This window comes from Stegostoma tigrinum, chromosome 30 (genome assembly GCF_030684315.1).
Source record: "Stegostoma tigrinum isolate sSteTig4 chromosome 30, sSteTig4.hap1, whole genome shotgun sequence".
NCBI lineage: Eukaryota > Metazoa > Chordata > Chondrichthyes > Orectolobiformes > Stegostomatidae > Stegostoma > Stegostoma tigrinum.
In genome coordinates, this window is record NC_081383.1 from 42,345,660 (window position 1) to 42,364,983 (window position 19,324).

Here is a 19,324-nt window from a genome sequence, read left to right on the forward strand (position 1 = left end):
GGGATGACGTAGTGAAAGGTAAAGGAGGTGGAAAAAGAACAATAAGCGGCTAAGGGTAAAAAATTAGTATTGCTAGAACACCCATTTTCCACATCAGCAGTTGGTCATTTAGCAGTGTGCTTGTCATTGGTGGTAGATGGGGCCTTCTTGAGTTTTTTTTAAAATCTCCTCACATCTACAACTTTAGTTATCCATGCGGCTTCAAAACCAACGATACATTGGTGAAGCAAGCTTATCATTGTGGATGATCCTGTTCTCTTCCCAGCTAAGTGCAATTGCAAAGGAATGAGGACAGAGTTGGCTGGAGTGGACTGGGAAAGGAGTTCAGCGGCAGCAGCAGCAACAAAGATGATTGAGGAAACATGACAGACATTTAAAAAACAATCCATGAGTCAAAACAAAAATATATCTCAGTGAAAAAGAAGACTTCTAGGAAGGGAATCAGCCAGCCAATCTTCATCAGGGAGGTTGAATCAAACTGCATCAAATTGAAATAAAAATATATAATGTGACAAGGATTAACAGTAAGACAGGGGATTGGGAAAGTTTTAAAAACCTACAAAAAAAAGACCAAGAATCCTAAATTCAAGAAAAGGGTCTGAGAATTGGAAAATTGCCGATGTAACACTTCAATTCCAAAACGGGAGACACGGAGCATGTTACTCATTGGTCAATTGGCTTAAAATCTGTTAGTGGGAGAAAGTAGGGAATCTGTGATAAAAGATGTAATAACAACATTTAGAAATGCATATTATGATCCGGCAGAGTCAGTATGGCTTCATGAAGGGAAGATTAATGCTTTACAAATTTGTTAGAATTCCCTAAAGAAGGAATAAGCAGTGTAGGTAAAGAGAAAGCATGATATACATATTTTTGGATTTCCAAAAGGCATTTGAAAAGGGATTGTATATGAAGATACTTAATGATTGTGTGATGTTGGAGCAGTATGTTAACATGGATTTTGGACTGGTTGACGAATAGGAGACAGAGAGTTGGGATAAGGGGGTATTTCCATGATGGCAATCCGTAACCAGTGGAGTGCCACGGGGATGAGTCTGGGGCCACAAATGTCTTCCGGACATATTAATGACTGGGATGAGGGAAGTGAAGGTTGCAGATGGCACAGAAAAAAGAGGGAAGGCAATCGGTGAGGATGACACAAAGAAATGCCAGGGAATAGAGACAGGTGAAGCAAATGGGGGAAAGGAATGGATGGATGGAATACAACGGTGGATAATATCCCAGGAAGAAGAGGAACTGTATTATTTGTGTGAGGGGAGACACCCAAAAGGGGATTCTCCCTGTCTGGGGGATTTATCTCACTCATTCACACTCTCTCACTGTCACACACTGTGCCTCCCTCTCCCCCCACCGTCACAGACACACTCTGTGCCCCGGGGGGAGGGTGAAGGGGTGGAGCACTACCCTGCCCCTCTCTGACGGTGTGGGCGGGCGGTTCCGGTCCGTCTCTCCGTCCCAGTCTGTGCCTGCGGGGGTGAGGGGAGGCGATGGCCGAGTACCGGGAAGTGCAGGGCGGCGCGCTCAAGCTCAAAGGAGTCTCCGACCAGGGAGCGAAGAGGTGAGGCGGCGGGCAGAGCGAGCTGGGGATGCGGCCTCCTTCACACCGGGGCCCGGGCCCGCACTCCCGTGAAGGCCGCAGGATAGGCCTCGGAGAAAGTGATCAGCCCCGGGAACTGTGCCCTGAGGGAGCGGGCACTGTCGGAGGGTCAGCGCTGAGGGAGCGGGCACTGTCGGAGGGTCAGGTCTAATTATGAAGCCCTCACTGGCTCATTATTTTAAACGTACACGTAATGTGTTGTGAAGCACTTTTATCCCAAGATAATAAAATGTGAGGCTGGATGAACACAGCAGGCCCAGCAGCATCTCAGGAGCACAAAAGACAAATATCCCAATCCGACTAGCCCCATTCATCCTTCTGCTAAATCTATATTACTTTTCCAGACCTCATTCATTCAGCCAAGTCACATCAGCTGTTACTTTTCTGTTACTTGTCTATCCATTTTGCTTGTTTGCCTTTTTTTGTTGGAAGTGTTTGAGGTTTTCTCACTGTTTGTCTCATCTCCGAAAGTATAACAATACATAAATGACAATCACAGTGGGTGATTTAGGGCCAGTCCACACCAATGCAATGTCCAATCTCATTGTCCAAGGACGGTATTTATTTTACTGCATTGCTATGTACATTCTTTTAAAAAAGTGCTGTTTTCAGGAAACGCTGTTTTAAGGCAACATTGTTTTTGTTCAGTCAAATTTCGGACGCTGCCTATGTTCTACTATTCATATTACTTACGAATACCAGAATAAACATGATCTTAACTGACCCTAAACACCACTATCATCCCCTTTTCTGAAATACAATAACTTAGTACAGTCTGCTGTTTTAAACAAATGTTTTTATTCAAGCTGATGCTGATTCTGTCATTCCCTTCACCCCAAAACATTTTTATCTGAAATCAAAACAGTAACTTATGGGGATCCGATGGAGGGAAGAACAGAGTTAGGTCATTAAGCTGTCATCAGCACTGTTGAACTAAAGAATTCAGTGTAAGCCCCAGAAAAACCAGTACCTTTCATGAGATTGTTATCTGTACCGAATTTAATTGATTGCTGTTCATAGAAATTCAAAGTTTTAATACTCTGTCGCATTCCTTCAACCTTTGGCACGTGGACAGAAATAGTTAAACATTTCTGTTTTGTGTGGCAATGCATCCAGTGAGGTTTATCATGAAACCAGCCTTTGTACATTTAGATTTTCTTTTTTTTTGCAGAAAGTATGAGCTGTCATGTTTCAGAAGCCGGTCAGGGCATCTTAAGTAAATAAAACAAACATCCATATATCTTCTTAACCAATTAGATTGGACCTTTTTGGAACTAACATTTTATGAATTCAGAAGGAAGAAAAGTGGGTGAAATTAATTCTGAATGAGACACAGAAATAAACCAAGGTAATTAAAAATAATTAAGATTGAGAGAGAGGGAAAGGAACAGAAAATATAAAACATGATCATATAAGTTAGAGATAACAACATGTGAAGCTGGATGAACACAGCAGGCCAACCAGCATCTCAGGAGCACAAAAGCTGACGTTTTGGGCCTAGATTCTTCATCAGAGTCTAGGCTTGAAACGTCAGCTTTTGTGCTCCTGAGATGCTGCTTGGCCTGCTGTGTTCATCCAGCTTCACACTTTGTTATCTTGGATTCTCCAGCATCTGCAGTTCCTATCATCTCTCTCCATCTAAGGTAGAGATTCCATTTTGCAAATCAAACCGCTGTGTGGTGCGATTTTGTTAACTGTTAACTGTTTCTCTTAGCTGCCATCTGATATTGTATCATTTACGCATTATTTACAAATATTCACCCTAACATTTTGATAGGATAATCTCACCTGTCATTTTTTTGTCCCCTTTTTTATTCTGTTTTCGATGTCTATAACAGTTTAATTAAAGTTTTACAAATATTTGGCAAAAGAAAAGCCACTTTTGGGGTTAGTCTGTTTACTACATTTAGACCTTGAATTGCTGGCTGAAATGCTGAGAAGAAACATTGTAAACAATTAATGCTGCCTTCCTAAACGCACATCTTCACATTTACTTCGTCCACAGGAAAACTGCTTAGTTAGGGATGGCTCTCCAGCAAAGGCAGTTCTCCACCGACACCCTCATCCGCCTAGTCGAACTCGTCCTCGCCCTCAACAACTTCTCTTTCGATTCCTCCCACTTCCTATAGACTAAGGGTGTGGCCACGGGCACCCGCATGGGCCCCAGCTATGCCTGCCTCTTTGTAGCTTACGTCCTTCTTCCGCACCTACACAGGCCCCAAACCCCACCTCTTCCTCCGTTACATTGATGACTGTATCGGCGCGGCCTCTTGCTCCCCAGAGGAGCTCGAACAGTTTATCCACTTCACCAACACCTTCCACCCCAACCTTCAGCTCACCTGGGCCATCTCCAGCACATCCCTCACCTTCCTGGACCCCTCAGTCTCCATCTCAAGCAACCAGCTTGTAACTGATGTCCATTTCAAGTCCACCGACTCCCACAGCTGCCTAGAATACAACTCCTCCCACCCACCCTCCTGCAAAAATTCCATCCCCTATTCCCAGTTCCTCCGCCACCGCCGCATCTGCTCCCACGATGAGGCATTCCACTCCCGCACATCCCAGATGTCCAAGTTCTTCAAGGACCGCAACTTTCCCCCCACAGTAATCGAGAATGCCCTTGACCGCGTCTCTTGCATTTCCCGCAACACATGCCTCACACCCCGCCCCTGCCACAACCGCCCAAAGAGGATCCCCCTCGTTCTCACGCACCACCCCACCAACCTCCGGATACAACGCATCATCCTCCGACAGTTCTGCCATCTACAATCCGACCCCACCACCCAAGACATTTTTCCATCCCCACCCTTGTCTGTTTTCCAGAGAGACCACTCGCTCCATGACTCCCTTGTTCGCTCCACACTGCCCTCCAACCCCACCACACCCGGCACCTTCCCCTGCAACCGCAGGAAATGCTACGCTTGCCCCCACACCACCTCCCTCACCCCTATCCCAGGCCTCAAGATGACTTTCCACATTAAGCAGAGGTTCACCTGCACATCTGCCAATGTGGTATACTGTATCCATTGTACCCGGTGTGGCTACCTCTACATTGGGGAAACCAAGTGGAGGCTTGGGGACCGCTTTGCAGAACACCTCCGCTCGGTTCGCAACAAACAACTGCACCTCCCAGTCACAAACCATTTCCACACCCCCTCCCATTCTTTAGATGACATGTCCATCATGAGCCTCCTGCAGTGCCACAATGATGCCACCCGAAGGTTGCAGGAACAGCAACTCCTATTCAGCTTTGGAACCCTGCAGCCCAATGGTATCAATGTGGACTTCACCAGCTTCAAAATCTCCCCTGCCCCCACCACATCCCAAAACCAGCCCAGCTCTTCCCCTTCACCCACTGCATCCCAAAACCAGTCCAACCTGTCTCTGCCTCCCTAACCGGTTCTTCCTCTCACCCATCCCTTCCTCCCACCCCAAGCCGCACCTCCATCTCCTACCTATTAACCTCATCCCACCTCCTTGACCTGTCCGTCTTCCCTGGACTGACCTATCCCCTCCCTACCTCCCCACCTGTACTCTCCTCTCCACCTATCTTCTTTTCTCTCCGTCTTTGGTCCGCCTCCCCCTCTCTCCCTATTTATTCCAGAACCCTCACCCCATCCCCCTCTCTGATGAAGGGTCTAGGCCCGAAACGTCAGCTTTTGTGCTCCTGAGATGCTGCTGGGCCTGCTGTGTTCAGCCAGCGTCACATTTTATTATCTTGGATTCTCCAGCATCTGCAGTTCCCATTATCACTCCCATTATCTCTCGTCAGGAGTTGGATATTTAAGATGGAGGTGAGAGAGGGCCCTCTTGTGGCACAGAGGTCTTAACCCTGTTCCAAGAGGCTTGGGTTCGAGTTCCACCTATTCCAGAGGTGTGTTGTAACATCCCTGAGCGACTGCTGTTCCTGCTCCTGATTCAAATGTCTGTTTGTATATTGTTCTGCTCTCTTCTTCACTGCTTTCCATAGGGTTGTTTCTGGGGCTTAAGCTGAAGTCTGAGCTCCTTCCCCCAGCCCCTTCCACTATCTCTGCCCTCTGTCCATCCACTGCTCCCTCATCATTATAACCCCATCTCTACCGATCTGTGTACTTTTTTTCCCTCATAATCAAAGACAGGTGCTAAAAATCTGCATCCTTTGTCCTTTTTTTTAATAAAAGGAAGAAAAAGAAGAATAAGGAAAGTAAAAAAATGCTGGAACAGATCATCTCAAATCAGAAACAGCACATGGTGAGAGAGGAGGCAGGAGAACATAAGCGAGTGGCTGTGGACAAAAGAACTCCAGCACAGAAAGCGTTTGACAAGATGCAGGAGAAGCGGGTGAGTTGTTGCACCCTTCAAGTAAAGAGGAATTCAGAGACTTATTGGCAGTTCACCGCTCTTCATTGTGTGTCTGCACAGCATTAGTGTTTCAGTTCTAGGCCCTTCGTTAGAATGAAACACAGTAGAACAGAAGAAGAATAAAACACAGTAGGGGAAGGGAGCGCATTCGGTAGAAAATGCACAAGAAAAGAGACTGTGTCAATTGCATAAATTCATCTCCTGAAGGAATCATTTTATTCCAGGATATGGATGTTGCAGGCAGGGTCAGCATTCTTAATTTCCCTGAATTAAATGGTTTGCTTGGACATTTTTTGGAATCAATTATATTAATGTTGGTCTGGAATGATGTATTGGCCAGACCGTCAAAATATCAAGGGTGGTAGGTTCTCCTCTTGTAAAGACACTAACAAAGATGGGATTTTGATGACAGTTCAGTAATTTCTGATCTTAGTTTTTGTTTTAATTCCAGGTTTATTTGATCTCATAGGATCATTGAATCTGTACAGTGTGGAAGTAGACACTTGGCACATCGAATCTGCACTGCCCATGCGAAGAGCATCCCACCCAGATTAATTAATTGAATTTGACATTAATTAACTTTAATTAACTAGATTTAAGTGTCACAGTTGTAGTGTTACATTGTAAGCTCCAAGCTTTGGGTCATTGGCCCAAGCCCCTGGATTCTTAGCTTAGTTGCAGAACGATTTTCCTTTTGTACCTTCTAAAATGGAAAGACTCGAATAAGTCATAGAGTCATAGGGATATACAACATGGAAACAGACCCTTTGGTCCAACTTGTATATGCCAACCAGATATCCTTTATAAATCTAGTCCCTTTCGGCCCTTATCCCTTTAAACCTTTCCTATTCATATACCCATCTAGATGCCTTTTAAATGCTGTAATTGTACCAGCCCCCACCACTTCCTCTGGCAGCTTATTCCATACTCGCAACACCGTCTGTGTGAAGAAGTTGCCCCTTAGGTCCCTTTTTAAATCATTCCCATCCCCTCAAACCTATGCCCTGTAGTTTTGGACTCCTCCACCCCAGGGAAAATGGCCTTGGCTATTCACCCTATCTATGCTCCCCATAATTTTTTAACCCTCTATAAGGTCAGCCCTCGGCCTCTGATGTTTCAGGGAGCATAACCCTCACCTGCCTCACAGGCCTGGTTTCTTGATTGAAGTGAATGCTTTAAAGATGGTGAGGATCTGGAAAAGAGAAGGATTTTTAGGCTGTGAGGTTCCCTGTCATTGAATCTCTTGGTAATTGGGTTCTCAGGTGAACTTCAACTGGAATAGGTTGGGTGTGTTCCCTCTGTTGGCAGCTTTCACTTCCAATTGCTAGCTGATTTCAAAAGCAAACAGCAGCATGGATTTTTTAAAAATCATTCTTGAGACCTGGTAGGTCAGCATTTAATGCCCACCACTAATTGTCTTGGAGAGGGTGATGGTAAGCTGGCTGTTTGAACTGCCACAGACTTTGGGGTGCAGGGACACCAGAGATCTGTTAGGAAAGGAATTGTAGAATTTTGACCCAGCATCATTGAAGGAACAGCAATATATTTTCAAGTCAGTCTAGTGTGTGATGTGGAAGGGAACTTGCAGGTGGTAGAGACCCATGCAGCTGCTCCCATTGTTGTTCTAAGTGATAGAAGTGGTGGGTTTGGAGTGAATTGCCAAAGAAGCTTCAGTGAGTTATTGCCGTGCATCTTGTGGGTGGTGCCTCCAAAGACGAGAAGTGAATTATACATTGCAGGATTCCTAGCTTCTGACCTCCTCTTGCAGCTGCAAACGATATGAATGTGGTTGGCCCATTTTCTGGTCAATGGTAACCTCCATTATATTGATAATGGAGGATTGAACAATGGTAATGCCATTGTATTCCAAGTAGCGATGGTTAGATTCTCTCTTGTTGGAGATGACCATTGCCAGACACTTAGATGATCTAGTTGTAACTTGCCACTTATCAACCCAAACATGGATATTCTGCTGCATTTGGGTATGGACTGTTTCAGTACCTGAGGAGTTGTGAATGGTACTGAACATTGTGCAATTGGCAACAAACATCACCACCTCTAACCTCAAACAGCAGAAGATAGGGTACTGTCCTTGACCCAAATAAGAGCCTTTGTAGTGCAGTGTCAATGTCCCTACTTCTGAGTCAGGAGGCTGGGGTTCAAGTCCCAACTGCTCCAGAGGTGTATAATAATATCCTTGATGATTTTATAAAATGAGGTTGATCTTAAAAAAATAATGCTTATCCTGGGGAAATCCTGGAATGGTGTGATGGAGTTGAGTTGTTGATCTCCAACAACCATAGCTATCTCCCCTTATGTAAAGTATGACATTAACCAATGGAGAGTTTACTCCCTGATTCCTATTGACTTCGGTTAGGGCTCTTTATGTAACCCTATTCAGCCAAAAGCTGTCTTTCGCTTCACTGTCACACTATGCTCATCTCTTAAAGCTCAATTATTTTGCCTATTCTGGATCAAGTCTATAATGATGTCAGGAACCAAATGACCATGGCACAACCCAAACTGAGCATCAGTGGGCAGGTTATTCCTCTGTAAAGTGTCTGTTGATCACCAGTAGACTGATAGGGTAGTAATTGACTTGGGTAATATTCCACATTATTGGTTAGCAGTACTGACCCCCTCCTCACTCAATTCTGGTAGCATCTATAAAGAGAGAGAGGGAGAGAGAGAATGTTTTCAATCTGATATGACTCTTCTGTGAACAAAGTGTTACGGAGAGGGAATGGCCAAAACCGTCCGATAGTTAAACCAAACCATGAGCCCCAATCTGTTATGATGGGAATAGGGATTGCTGATTAATAATCACCCCGGAACACCAAAAGAAGCTCCATTCTCCCCTTGCAGCCTGTTTAATGTTGTTAAAAGAAAGACAGTCCCTGATCTCCACTTTTCAAATAACAAGAAATTGCATTTATTTAACCCTAACAATGAACATATTAACAGAATTACTAACAAAATGAACAATTTTCCCTATGTACTAACTATTCCCTAATTGAACTAAATTCTAATGAAATGCTATTTGAATAAACACAAGTCCCATTTATATAAACATGATTGATAAGAAAACAATAAATTCAAACTTAATCTCTCCAAACTCTCAGACTGTGTGTCTTCTGAAACTCTGCCAGAAATGCCTTTCTGCTGCCAAGTCTGCTGTTGGAAGGGTTTCCCTGCAATTTTGTTGGTGAGGTCTTTAATGTAAACTGCCATGGTACTTTTGATGGGTCTTTTTGGAGAGTTTACACAGTTTGAGAGAGCCAGGCTTAAACTTCTTTTTGGCAGCAGCTGTACATTGGCTCACTCTTCTAGATGGCAGTTGGCCCTCATCTTTATACCTGTAATGACATAATAGTATGCCTTACGTAGGATTGGTTTGATGTTGTCAACGCCATCAGATTTAAATTCATTTGGCTTTCTGTATCTACGTGCTTGTCTTAACTGGTCAAATTCAAACTTGTTGTCAAAACATCAAAACCCTTGTTCACTTTTTGAGGCTGTCTGTATTAACAACCTCCAGATGTTGCTAACAGACAAATTTTTTTTAAGAAAGCACGAGAAAAACTCACATCTTAAAAGAATCTCTCCCTCTTTTCCCCTCTATCATTTTTACCAACAAATTCTAGCTTCCTGCCTTCCGATTCACGAATACTTCGCAACTTCACAACAAAAGTCATATTGGACCTGAAATGTTAACCTTGTTTCTCTATTCACAGTTGATGCCAGACCTGCTGTTTCTCCAGCATTTGCAGGATTTTGCTTTTATCCCTCATCATGTAACTTTTTACAAAATCAGAGTCCTTTCCAAATGTAGGGCCGTGTATGTTGGTTCTAAAATGCTATGCTCTTGTTTAACACTTTGAGGTTGAGACTCTTTGTTTTTAATGACCCAGTTAATTTGATAGGTAGGTTTTTCTACCACAGAGCGGATACACTTGCCATAGAGGGAGCGCAGCAAAAGTTCACATGACTAATACCAGGAATGGCGGACTGTTGTACAAGGGATATTTGGTTCAATTCGACCTGTTTTCACTGTAGTTTAGAAGAAGGAGAGGAGATCTGATTAAAACGTGTGCAATTCTGATAAAAGCTAGACTTGATATAGGGATTTTTGTTTTTCCACAGCTGGGGATTCTAGAACTGGGTCAAAATTTCAGGATGTGGGGTACACCTTTTAGGACTGAGAGAAGGAAACATTTCTTTACTCGGAGAGTGGTCACCCTGTGGAATTTGCTCCCACAAAAGACTGTGCAGGCCAGATCATGGAGTGCATTCATTAAAGTTCTTGCTAATTATTTTGGATATTAAAGATAACAGGGGGCATGGGGAGCAAAGTCGGAATATGATCTTGAGGCGGATGCTCAGCCATAGTCATACTGAATGGCAGAGCAGGCTTGAAGGGCAGATTGGCCTACTCTTGCTCCTTGATTTTATGTTTCTGTAATATTCCTTCTGAATTGTTTAAGAAAAGGGCACTGATTCACATTCGTTTGAAACGTTCCTTGGAGTGGTTTCAATCCACAAAAGCAGTTGTAAGAATCCTAGGCAGTCGTGTTTTCTGGGCTTTTGTGTCCATTTCTTAAAATGTAAAAGTCTTGATTAAAAATCCATTGTATGCTCGGCCGACAATAAACTGTTCAACAGGTAAAACCTGAAAGGGAATATAATGCTGCCTGAAACTTTAATGAACCTGGTACCAAGCATGTTCGCTGTCTGAGGAAATAATCTGACTGGATTCTACTAAAAGAACATACTAGCCATCCTCTTTTTGAACTAAACATGACAAGTGACCAAAATCTCTGAAGTAATGTCCATAGATCAGCAAGGTCCAGGGTAGCTTGGAATACCTAAAAAGGAAGAACAGCTCATGAGATCTTGGAACTGTGAAACAAAAACAGAAAAAAAAGGATATACTCAAAAGCCCAGCCAGCATCTGTGGCGAGGAGAAATGAGTGAATGTTAAATGTGTATATCCTCAGGTATAACAAGAACAATGATGGATGAATGACATTTGAAAAGGAGGGAAACAGTCACTCTCTTTCTGCCTAGTGCACATGTTCACACATAAATGTTTAAATGGGGAAGAAGAAAATGTTAGATGACAATGATAATGGGCAAAGTGCAAACACATTGCCTGCAGTTTCATTGCCTTCTCTTCTCTAAAACGCTTCCATCATATCTTCCCACTGCGTCTGTCCTTTCTCACTGCTGCCTATAATGAGAGCATTAGAAACAGGAGCAGGTCATTTGAGAGACACTGAGATGGTGGGAGATGATTGAATTGCATCATCAAAGATCTGAAGTGGACTTCATAGGAGGATGCTGAAAAGATGTTTCCCTTTTGGGAGCGACTTGAGCGATGGAACAGATAAACTAAAGCGGCTGCAATTTAAGATCTGGTAAGGAGGATTTTTTTCTCCCTCTTGGAAGCTCATGAGCTTGTTGGAACTCATTCCTGCAGAGAACGCTGGAACTGGGTGATTAAATATTTTAGAACAGAGATTCTTGACTAATGACAATCAAATGGTATCAAGGCTGGTTAGGAATGTGGACTTGAGGCCACATTCAGATCCACCATAATCACATTCAATGTTTTGTGTCTTGAAATGTATGTAGGATCATAGCTGATCTTCTATTTCAACCCCACCCTCACAAACTGTCACTTTATCCTTTAATTCCTCCAGTATCCAAAAAAAATCAGCCCCTGTCTTGAATACATTCAAATGCTGAACATCCATAGCTCACCGAGGTAGAGAATTCCAACTTCCAAGTGAAAGAATTGCAAAAATAATCAGCCTGTCACTCAGTGACTGACCCTGTGTTCTAGATTCCCAGCCTCTCAACATCTGCCCCTTAAGCATTTTAAGTGTTTCAACTAAATCACCACTTATTCTACTAAACACCTAAGAACATAGGCCTACTCCTACATACCGAATAAAGCGTCTTGAGACATTTTAATATGTTAAAGATTTCATACAAAAACAAGAATAAAAGCGTGTTGCTAAAGTGAAAGTAGGTCATTAATAAGACTGGACCTGTCTATATATTTGGCCTCCTTGCTGAAGGCATTGTAGATACTTTGTCAATGAGTACAATCTTTCTCACTTGTTTTCTGCTTTTGTATTTCTTGCAGCAAATTGAAAGGATTCTGAAGAAAGCATCAAAAACTCACAAACAGAGCGTGGAGGTAAGCTGTTAAGATTTTTTCATCTGTAAGTATCATTGATATTTTGAATACAGAAATTTATTTTACCTTGCATATTTTTGCAGAATGGTTGCAAATGTTTAAAACTTATTTTGTCTAAGAATCTCCAGAAGAGTGAAAATAAGAAAAGTAAGAATAGGAGAACATAACTGCTAACAGTGTCATCAGTTTTAAAATGCATACTATTTGAGACAGGCATAAAGTGGGCAGAGACCACAGTGGTAGATAGAAAAATGCCAGTTTGGAAGGAATGAGAAAACAACAAAGTGGAAAATAAAGTGACAAGCGAGGTATAGGAGTATATATTAATTACAATTCTTTGAATGAGAAAAATAAAGGGATACAAAAATATTCTATCGGCACCTTTGATAATGAAAAGTCAGGATTAGGATTTGACCACCGAGGGGCATGTGGGAAAACTCTCAAAGATTGAGTAATGCAGTAACTTGTTGTTTACTAGGCAGACTAGCTTAGTGAATCTAGTGTTAGAAGAGGAGGTCAAAGTACGCATGTGGAAGCTAAATGAAAAATTGATCAAAATTAAACAAGGATCCAGATATATTGCATACATGCAACATATTAAATGATGTTAAAGAAGAGATAATGGGAATGTTGTTTTATAATTATCTACACTGATTAATAAAGGTAATAATGCTAAAGGACTTACAAACATAATCTGATTCCTAAATTTAGTCAGAAGGTGGAAGATATCCAGGGAACTGCAGACCAATTTGCTTAATGCTGGTGGTAGGAGGGATAATGGATTCTTACTCAAAGATTTAATAGAAAAACACCTAGAAACTTAAATTGTTAAACAATAGTTCATTGGGATTCCAAAGACAAGGACAGGAATGACCAAACTTACTGAATTTTATAAAGAAAGAACAGAAAGAATAAACAAAGATGATGTAGTAGGTGTGTTCTTTAATTTTCTGAAAGATCTTTGATAAGGTACCACACTAAACTCATGACGCAGGGTTACTATGATTCGTTGGGTATATGGCAGAATGGATAGCACTCTGGCAATAAAACAGCAGTAAGGGTGAGATGCATCTGCTCAAACTCAATGAAAGTAGTATTCCATAGATTCTGGGATCACTCTACCGTTTTATATCAACAATTTGGAGTAGGGAATAGAATACATTTTCAAAGTATTTAGGTGATAAATTTGGCCTGTGATTAATACTGAGGAAGACCAACAAATTACACAAATAAATTAATAAACTTATAGGACGGACATAGATTTGTTAAATAAATTTCTGGATAGTGCGTGACCAATGCATTTTTGTAAGGCTATGGAATTCCTATTGCTGATTAAATTGAAATAAGGACCTATGTGTAGAGATGGGCAAATCACCATAAACAATAGCACAGGTTAATGGCCCAATACATCTATTTTCATTTTTCTTCCCTCTTTACTTTTCTTTCTCTTTGTTACCTGTTAGACTTGGCTCAGCTGTCATTACATCTCCTTTCAATTTTTCCCTTTTTGGGGTACATCTTCTAATTTTCAACCTAAATCTACAGCAGTCCTTGGCCTAGCTTACTGTCTTATCAGCATGTTGGGTATACTCACTCTGGTATAATCCTACTGTTTCTTTCTGTCTTTCTCTTGGCATTCTTTGTTTGGCTCAGTGAGATACTCATTACTGCCCCATTTGACTTCCTCAACAACTTTCCCATGCAGCAATCCCACTAAGGGCTAAACTTTTCCACCTCATTTCCATCTGTCTCACTCCTCCTAATGCTGAAGCTTAAAAGTAATAGAAATCTGCTTCTTCATTTCCAATATGGTTTTATAGGCGGCCAATTTTGAGGTGTTGACTGGCAAAATGCTCAGTGAGGTTTTGCTTGGTGGCCAATTCGAGGCAAATGCGGCCTTGGTGTAGCAAACCTCCAGCCTCTACAAATGTTTGACTGATTTGTGAAGAAATACAAACAATGCATATTACCGAGAAGTGTAACTTCTTAGAGACCAATCACCTAAACTCAGCAGGTGAGGAAGTTGTTCCTTGGGTTTCGGGATTTGCATTCATTATATCAGTAAAACTGCTGGTTTCGCGGTTACTATCACTAATCAGTATCAGCCCTTTATCAACTTCTTTTCTTGGATGCTGTCTGATCTGATGAGTATTTCCAGCCTATGCTGATTTAATTTCCGACCTTCAGCATCCACAGTATTTGCTTTTGAGTTGAAATGGTATGCAAGCCCTTGTGGGTGACTTGTATTGACTCCAAGTTAAGCAACACCAAAGTCTTAAAATTCCTTTCAAATCCTACTAGGTGTTTGATCATGTCAGTGCTTAAACTCCTCTATCCCTGAATTCACTGCTCTACTCATTCTGGTATCTTAAGCATCAACAGCTTCAAATGCTACACCAAAAGAGGCCGTGCCTTCAGTTGTCAGCAGACAAAGCTCTGGAACTGTTTCCATAAACCTCTAGAATTATATTTGCTTCTTTCAGACTTTCCTTGAAGCCTAACTGTTTCCTGAGATCATCTGCCCTAATTCTTCCTCAAGTGACTTGGTGCCAGATTTGTATTTAATAATCCTGTGAAGCACCTTGAGACATTTTAATACATGAATGAAGAATCTTGCTATGTAAGTCTTTGATTATATCGGACTTGTGTACAGGTTTGGTCTACTTAGTGAAGGCAACGTTAGTTTTGAATGTACTCAATGACTAAGATAGATGTTTGAACATAAAGGGAATATAAGTAAGTGTAGGGTAAACAGAGTGTTGTTAGTGAATGACTTGAGGGTGCCAAAGGACATCCTGCATTGTATTTGATAGGATAAGTGAGCAATGCTCCTACTTGTTTGGGAGTCCAAAGTCATGCATTCACCATCATGACTAACAAGTGAATTCAATAAAAATTCTTCACCCAGAGAATGGTGAGAAAGTGTGATGTGCTGCCACAGGCAACAGTTGAGCTTGAATAGCACAGGTACATTATTTTTGTGGACTCTAGACATGCACATGAGGGAGAAAAAAAATAGTGGCAGTGTTCCCTCTGAACTGCAGCTGCTTGGAGGTTCCATGCACCAATCAGCAAATTGACTTCCAGTTCCTGAAGTTGCTGCTGCAAACAGACCTCGGAGATCTGTGCAACAGAAAAACAAATAGGGTGCGATGTTGGTGTTGAAGAGGAGACCCTGATGGGATGGGATGAGGTGAGGTGAGGTGAAGGAGAGAAGACACGTGTCGATCATGTATAGATCAAATGGTTTTACGGGATTCTCTGCAATTTGTTATAGTGTCTGATTCTACCTCTATATGGCGCTGTAATTGTCAGTAGTTGGAATAAGCCTTGCTCCATTGGTGTCCAGAGCCCCATGCTGTGGTGTGGCTGTGAAAGTACACTTCCGAGCTGTTCTACATATCTGACATTTTCCTTGTACGTGGGCTAAACCAAACACTCAACTGTATTTTACAGACAGTCCCTAATAAACTAAAATTACTATGTAAAGAACAACATGAAATGACCTGCTGATTCATACAGATGTATGGCCATCTACCTGTCTCCTCCCATTGTCGTGCAATCTCCGGAGACAGAAAATGAACAACAACAGTCTGGGTCATTGCAGAAACTGTTCTTAAACTGATGAGAAGTAGAAGTCTGTCAGAGAACTTCAAGAGGATTTAACATTTTGTGTATGGTCTTCATTAAACCATTTATCACCTATTATTTTGAGTACCCGTGAATGGGGAGGTTTCGAGCCTGGTCTGTGAATGCACGTCTTCTAAAATAAGGATACTGATGTGAGGTTACTGTATTTTAGTCTTTACCCAATACCTGAAGTGTACCAACCAGACTGATCGCTTAACTGGAACTTCTGCTATATGTCAATTCCTGTTAGCTTCAATTTTATTCTCCCTTGTTATTAAAAAGCCATCTGAAAAGTCAAAGTTGTCTCCAGGTTGGAAACAGTAGTTACTGCTCAGAGCTGTTGTCAGTGAAATTGGCAGTTGGATTTTGTTATTTTCAAAATGTCAGTCTGGAGGTCTGTAATTAAGAGTCCAATGGTGATTTCCAAAACGCCAGCGTGGAATATCCACTGTTTAGTGGAAGTTTCTCATCTCTGAGCGCACTACTTATACACGTGCATTTTATAACTTATTGATGAAAATATGTTGTTCAGATTGTTGTACAGTTAAATCTACTCAGAGTAGAACTGTTTATTTAAACCAATGAGAGTTTCGTTTAGGTTTGTGTTCAGTTATAATGATCTGGTTTTATTATAATCCCGTGCTGTGCTGGGGTCTTTGACTATCCAACAGTTCTCTCCTGCCCCCGCCTCTCTCTGTTCCTCCCCCCTCCAACTCCTCTCACAAAGAGCAGCAGCTTCTTACGTGTCTGCAGTAATGTAGCTTCACTAACCAATAATCTTAATTAACCATATCCAGCCACCTGCCAAGTATGCTGGTCAGCTCAATTCTTCCTGTAATTTGGAATTGACTAAATAATAAGTTTTTTTTGAAGGCATGTGGAGATTTTTTGAGTAATGTGGATTTAAAAGTTTCTTTCTTGAGATGTGGGAGTTGCTGGTGAGGTCACCGTTCATTTTCCATTCTTAATTGTCGTTGCAAAGTGGTTGCTTGGCCACCATTTGGAACTGCATTAGTGTGTTGGGTAAAGCTAACTGCACAAAACTGTTCAGGATCATAGTGTAGGATTTTGACCCAGTGACAGTGAAAGAAAGGCCAATGCATCTCAAGGATAGTCATCTCAAGGATTTTCTGAAGAAGGGTCTCGACCCGAAACATCAGCTTTCCTGCTCCACTGATGCTGCTTGGCCTGCTGTGTACATCCAGCTCTATACCATGTTATCAAGGATAGTCAGGCTAACTTAGAGATGAATTTTGAGGCAGTTGTTTATCAGTCGTTCAGGGCATCACAGTGGCCCAGTGGTTAGCACTGCTGCCTCACAGTGCCAGGGACTCTGGTTCGATTTCACACTCAGCAGCTGTCTGTGTGAAGTTTGCACATTCTCCCTATGTCTGCGTGGGTTTCCTCTGGGTGCTCCAGCTTCCTCCCACAGTCCAAAGATGTGCAGGTTAGGTGGATTGCCCATAGTGCTCAGGAATGTGTAAATTAGGGGGTTTTAGGGGTATGGTTCAGGCTGGAATGCTCTGAGGGTTAGTGTGGATTTGTTGGGCCGAAGGCCTGTTTCCACACTGCAGGGATCCTATGACGATGCTAGTTTGAATAAAATCTCAGGAATGTTAACATCGCAGAAGGAGATTTTGCACATTATGCCTGCACTTTAAGTGGCAAAGCATTAGCCAAGAGAATGGCCGCTGGGTGTTTTACCTTTTAAAAACCCAAGTAGGATTTTCCTCAAACTCACTGTCAAATTGTAGGTTCCCTTTTGTCTAAAATGAAATTTTGGTTGAGCATTGCTTTAAACAATTATATTTTACAGCAACTAATTGTTCAAGCTTTTGATTTCCATTTTTGTTTGAGTTAGCAGTTTACCAATAAGAATTAATTCAGTGCAACTTTGTGCACAGATGCCATTAAGATATTCAGTGCTGTGCCTGTGCTGCATTTCTGTTGAGCTGTTAAGGATGAGGAGAGAGTATGTAATGTTTTGGATGAAGAGGAGTGTGTTGTTACAGTTTAATACAATGACCTTAAGTCTCTTCAGTTTTGGGTCTGGATGGGTTGTGAAGGTGAGAGTCTGCTTGGCATTTGCTGCCTGCAAGAGTCTTGTACATATGCTCAAAATCAGCTCAGTTGCGCGTCACCAATCGGCGACAAAAGACACTAAATTAAGCAAAAGGACTTTGAGGTGCCCTTCTGAGGACTCTCCTATATTCCAGATTTACTTCCGTCAGCATCACGTCCACCAACACTGCCATCCACTGGACCCGAATCACCGCATCATACTGCAGAAAAGCCAGACTCTTGTGGACACCAGTTTGTTTGTTTTGCTGTCCAAAACACTCACTCGTAACTTTTCTTTGCTTATCTTGCAGGAGTTTAACCGACACCTGGATACCCTGACAGAACATTACGATATTCCCAAAGTCAGCTGGACTAAATGAGGAGATGAAGGAAATTTTTGGACATCTTTTTATTGGGATTTCCTTTTTTGTTTTCTGAACTCTTAGCACCTGCAGTAAATTAAAATGGGTTTGCTCTCTGAATCAGTTGTTCTGTGAGGAAGGGACCTGAACTGTTCCAGATGAATCTCTCATTGGATAGTTTATCAGTTAGCAAATATAAAGTTCCTTTTGACCCAATTGACGTGGTTGCGTGTTCTGTAACTTCAGAACAGTTTGCAATGTTATACAAAATTAATAGCCTATTGTGTGAATTCAAGTGAGATACTTGCCTTGGAGTGAGAAGTCAGCTAGTCTGTGGCAGAATTGCTATGTTTATCTGTAATTTTTGCATAGTTGTATGTCTTTCTTCAGTTGTGTGCCGCAGCATTCAGGCTAGACGATAGCCAACCTGCTGATCCTTGCATAAATGGTGGGCAAACTTTTTTCTAAAGTGCACAACAATGAATTAATGTTGACTTTGTTTTTGAGTATGAATGGAAGGACAGTTAAGGGCGGTGGGAGGGAGGTGGTGGTATTTGAATTTCTGGGATGCCACAGAGGCTTTAAAAAGTGCTGATTCATGTATCTCCTATTGTTGGGTGTCTGACCAAATTGATACCGTACTGTTAACATCATTGGACTATAAGCTGTATCTAACAGATATGTGGAGGAATCTAATTCATTCAGCGGAGCTCTTTCCCTTTGGCTGAGCCAGATTCATTAGGATGCTGTTAAACTTGGATGCCTTCCTTCTGAGGTTTGAGACCTGGCTAAATAAAACCTTTTTATTTAAAGTACTAATGATTTCCGGGAAACTGTTTTACATACATAGTTATCCTTCAGCACACTCTGATATCTAATTCTTTACGACACTTCTTTCAGGTTGGCAGTGGGGATGAGGAATAGTTTGCAATGATCAAAGCAGAAATGGATGCATAACGTAATGAGAATGGAACAGGAATGGGATATGCAAATGTTTGTCCATGATGTGAGTGTAGAATTCTGCCAGCTGCTCTAGCAGTAAATCCTGCTCACTGCCAAGGGACCTTATGTTCAGCCATTGACATGTCCTCATAAATTAGCACACCA

At 41.9% G+C, this 19,324-nt stretch overlaps 1 protein-coding gene across 1 annotated transcript; it reads left to right on the plus strand.

Annotated features, from left to right (window-relative positions):
• Positions 1-1,410: 1,410 nt before the first annotated feature.
• Positions 1,411-19,032, plus strand: fam32a (family with sequence similarity 32 member A). Its single transcript, XM_048559860.2, has 4 exons — positions 1,411-1,579; positions 5,779-5,938; positions 12,111-12,164; positions 18,167-19,032. Exons 1-4 carry the CDS (start codon positions 1,509-1,511, stop codon positions 18,233-18,235), a joined length of 354 nt encoding a protein of 117 aa, XP_048415817.1. The 5' UTR covers positions 1,411-1,508; the 3' UTR covers positions 18,236-19,032.
• The last annotated feature ends 292 nt before the right edge of the window (positions 19,033-19,324 follow it).

What these genes read in the sequence shown, in the direction of transcription:
- fam32a (XM_048559860.2), top strand. Translation starts at nt 1,509, where the DNA reads ATGGCCGAGTACCGGGAAGTGCAGGGCGGCGCGCTCAAGCTCAAAGGA. An exon ending in TCCGACCAGGGAGCGAAGAG is followed by an intron (nt 1,580 to 5,778) that starts GTGAGGCGGCGG and finishes TTTTAATAAAAG; the next exon opens with GAAGAAAAAGAAGAATAAGG. An exon ending in CTCACAAACAGAGCGTGGAG is followed by an intron (nt 12,165 to 18,166) that starts GTAAGCTGTTAA and finishes CTTATCTTGCAG; the next exon opens with GAGTTTAACCGACACCTGGA.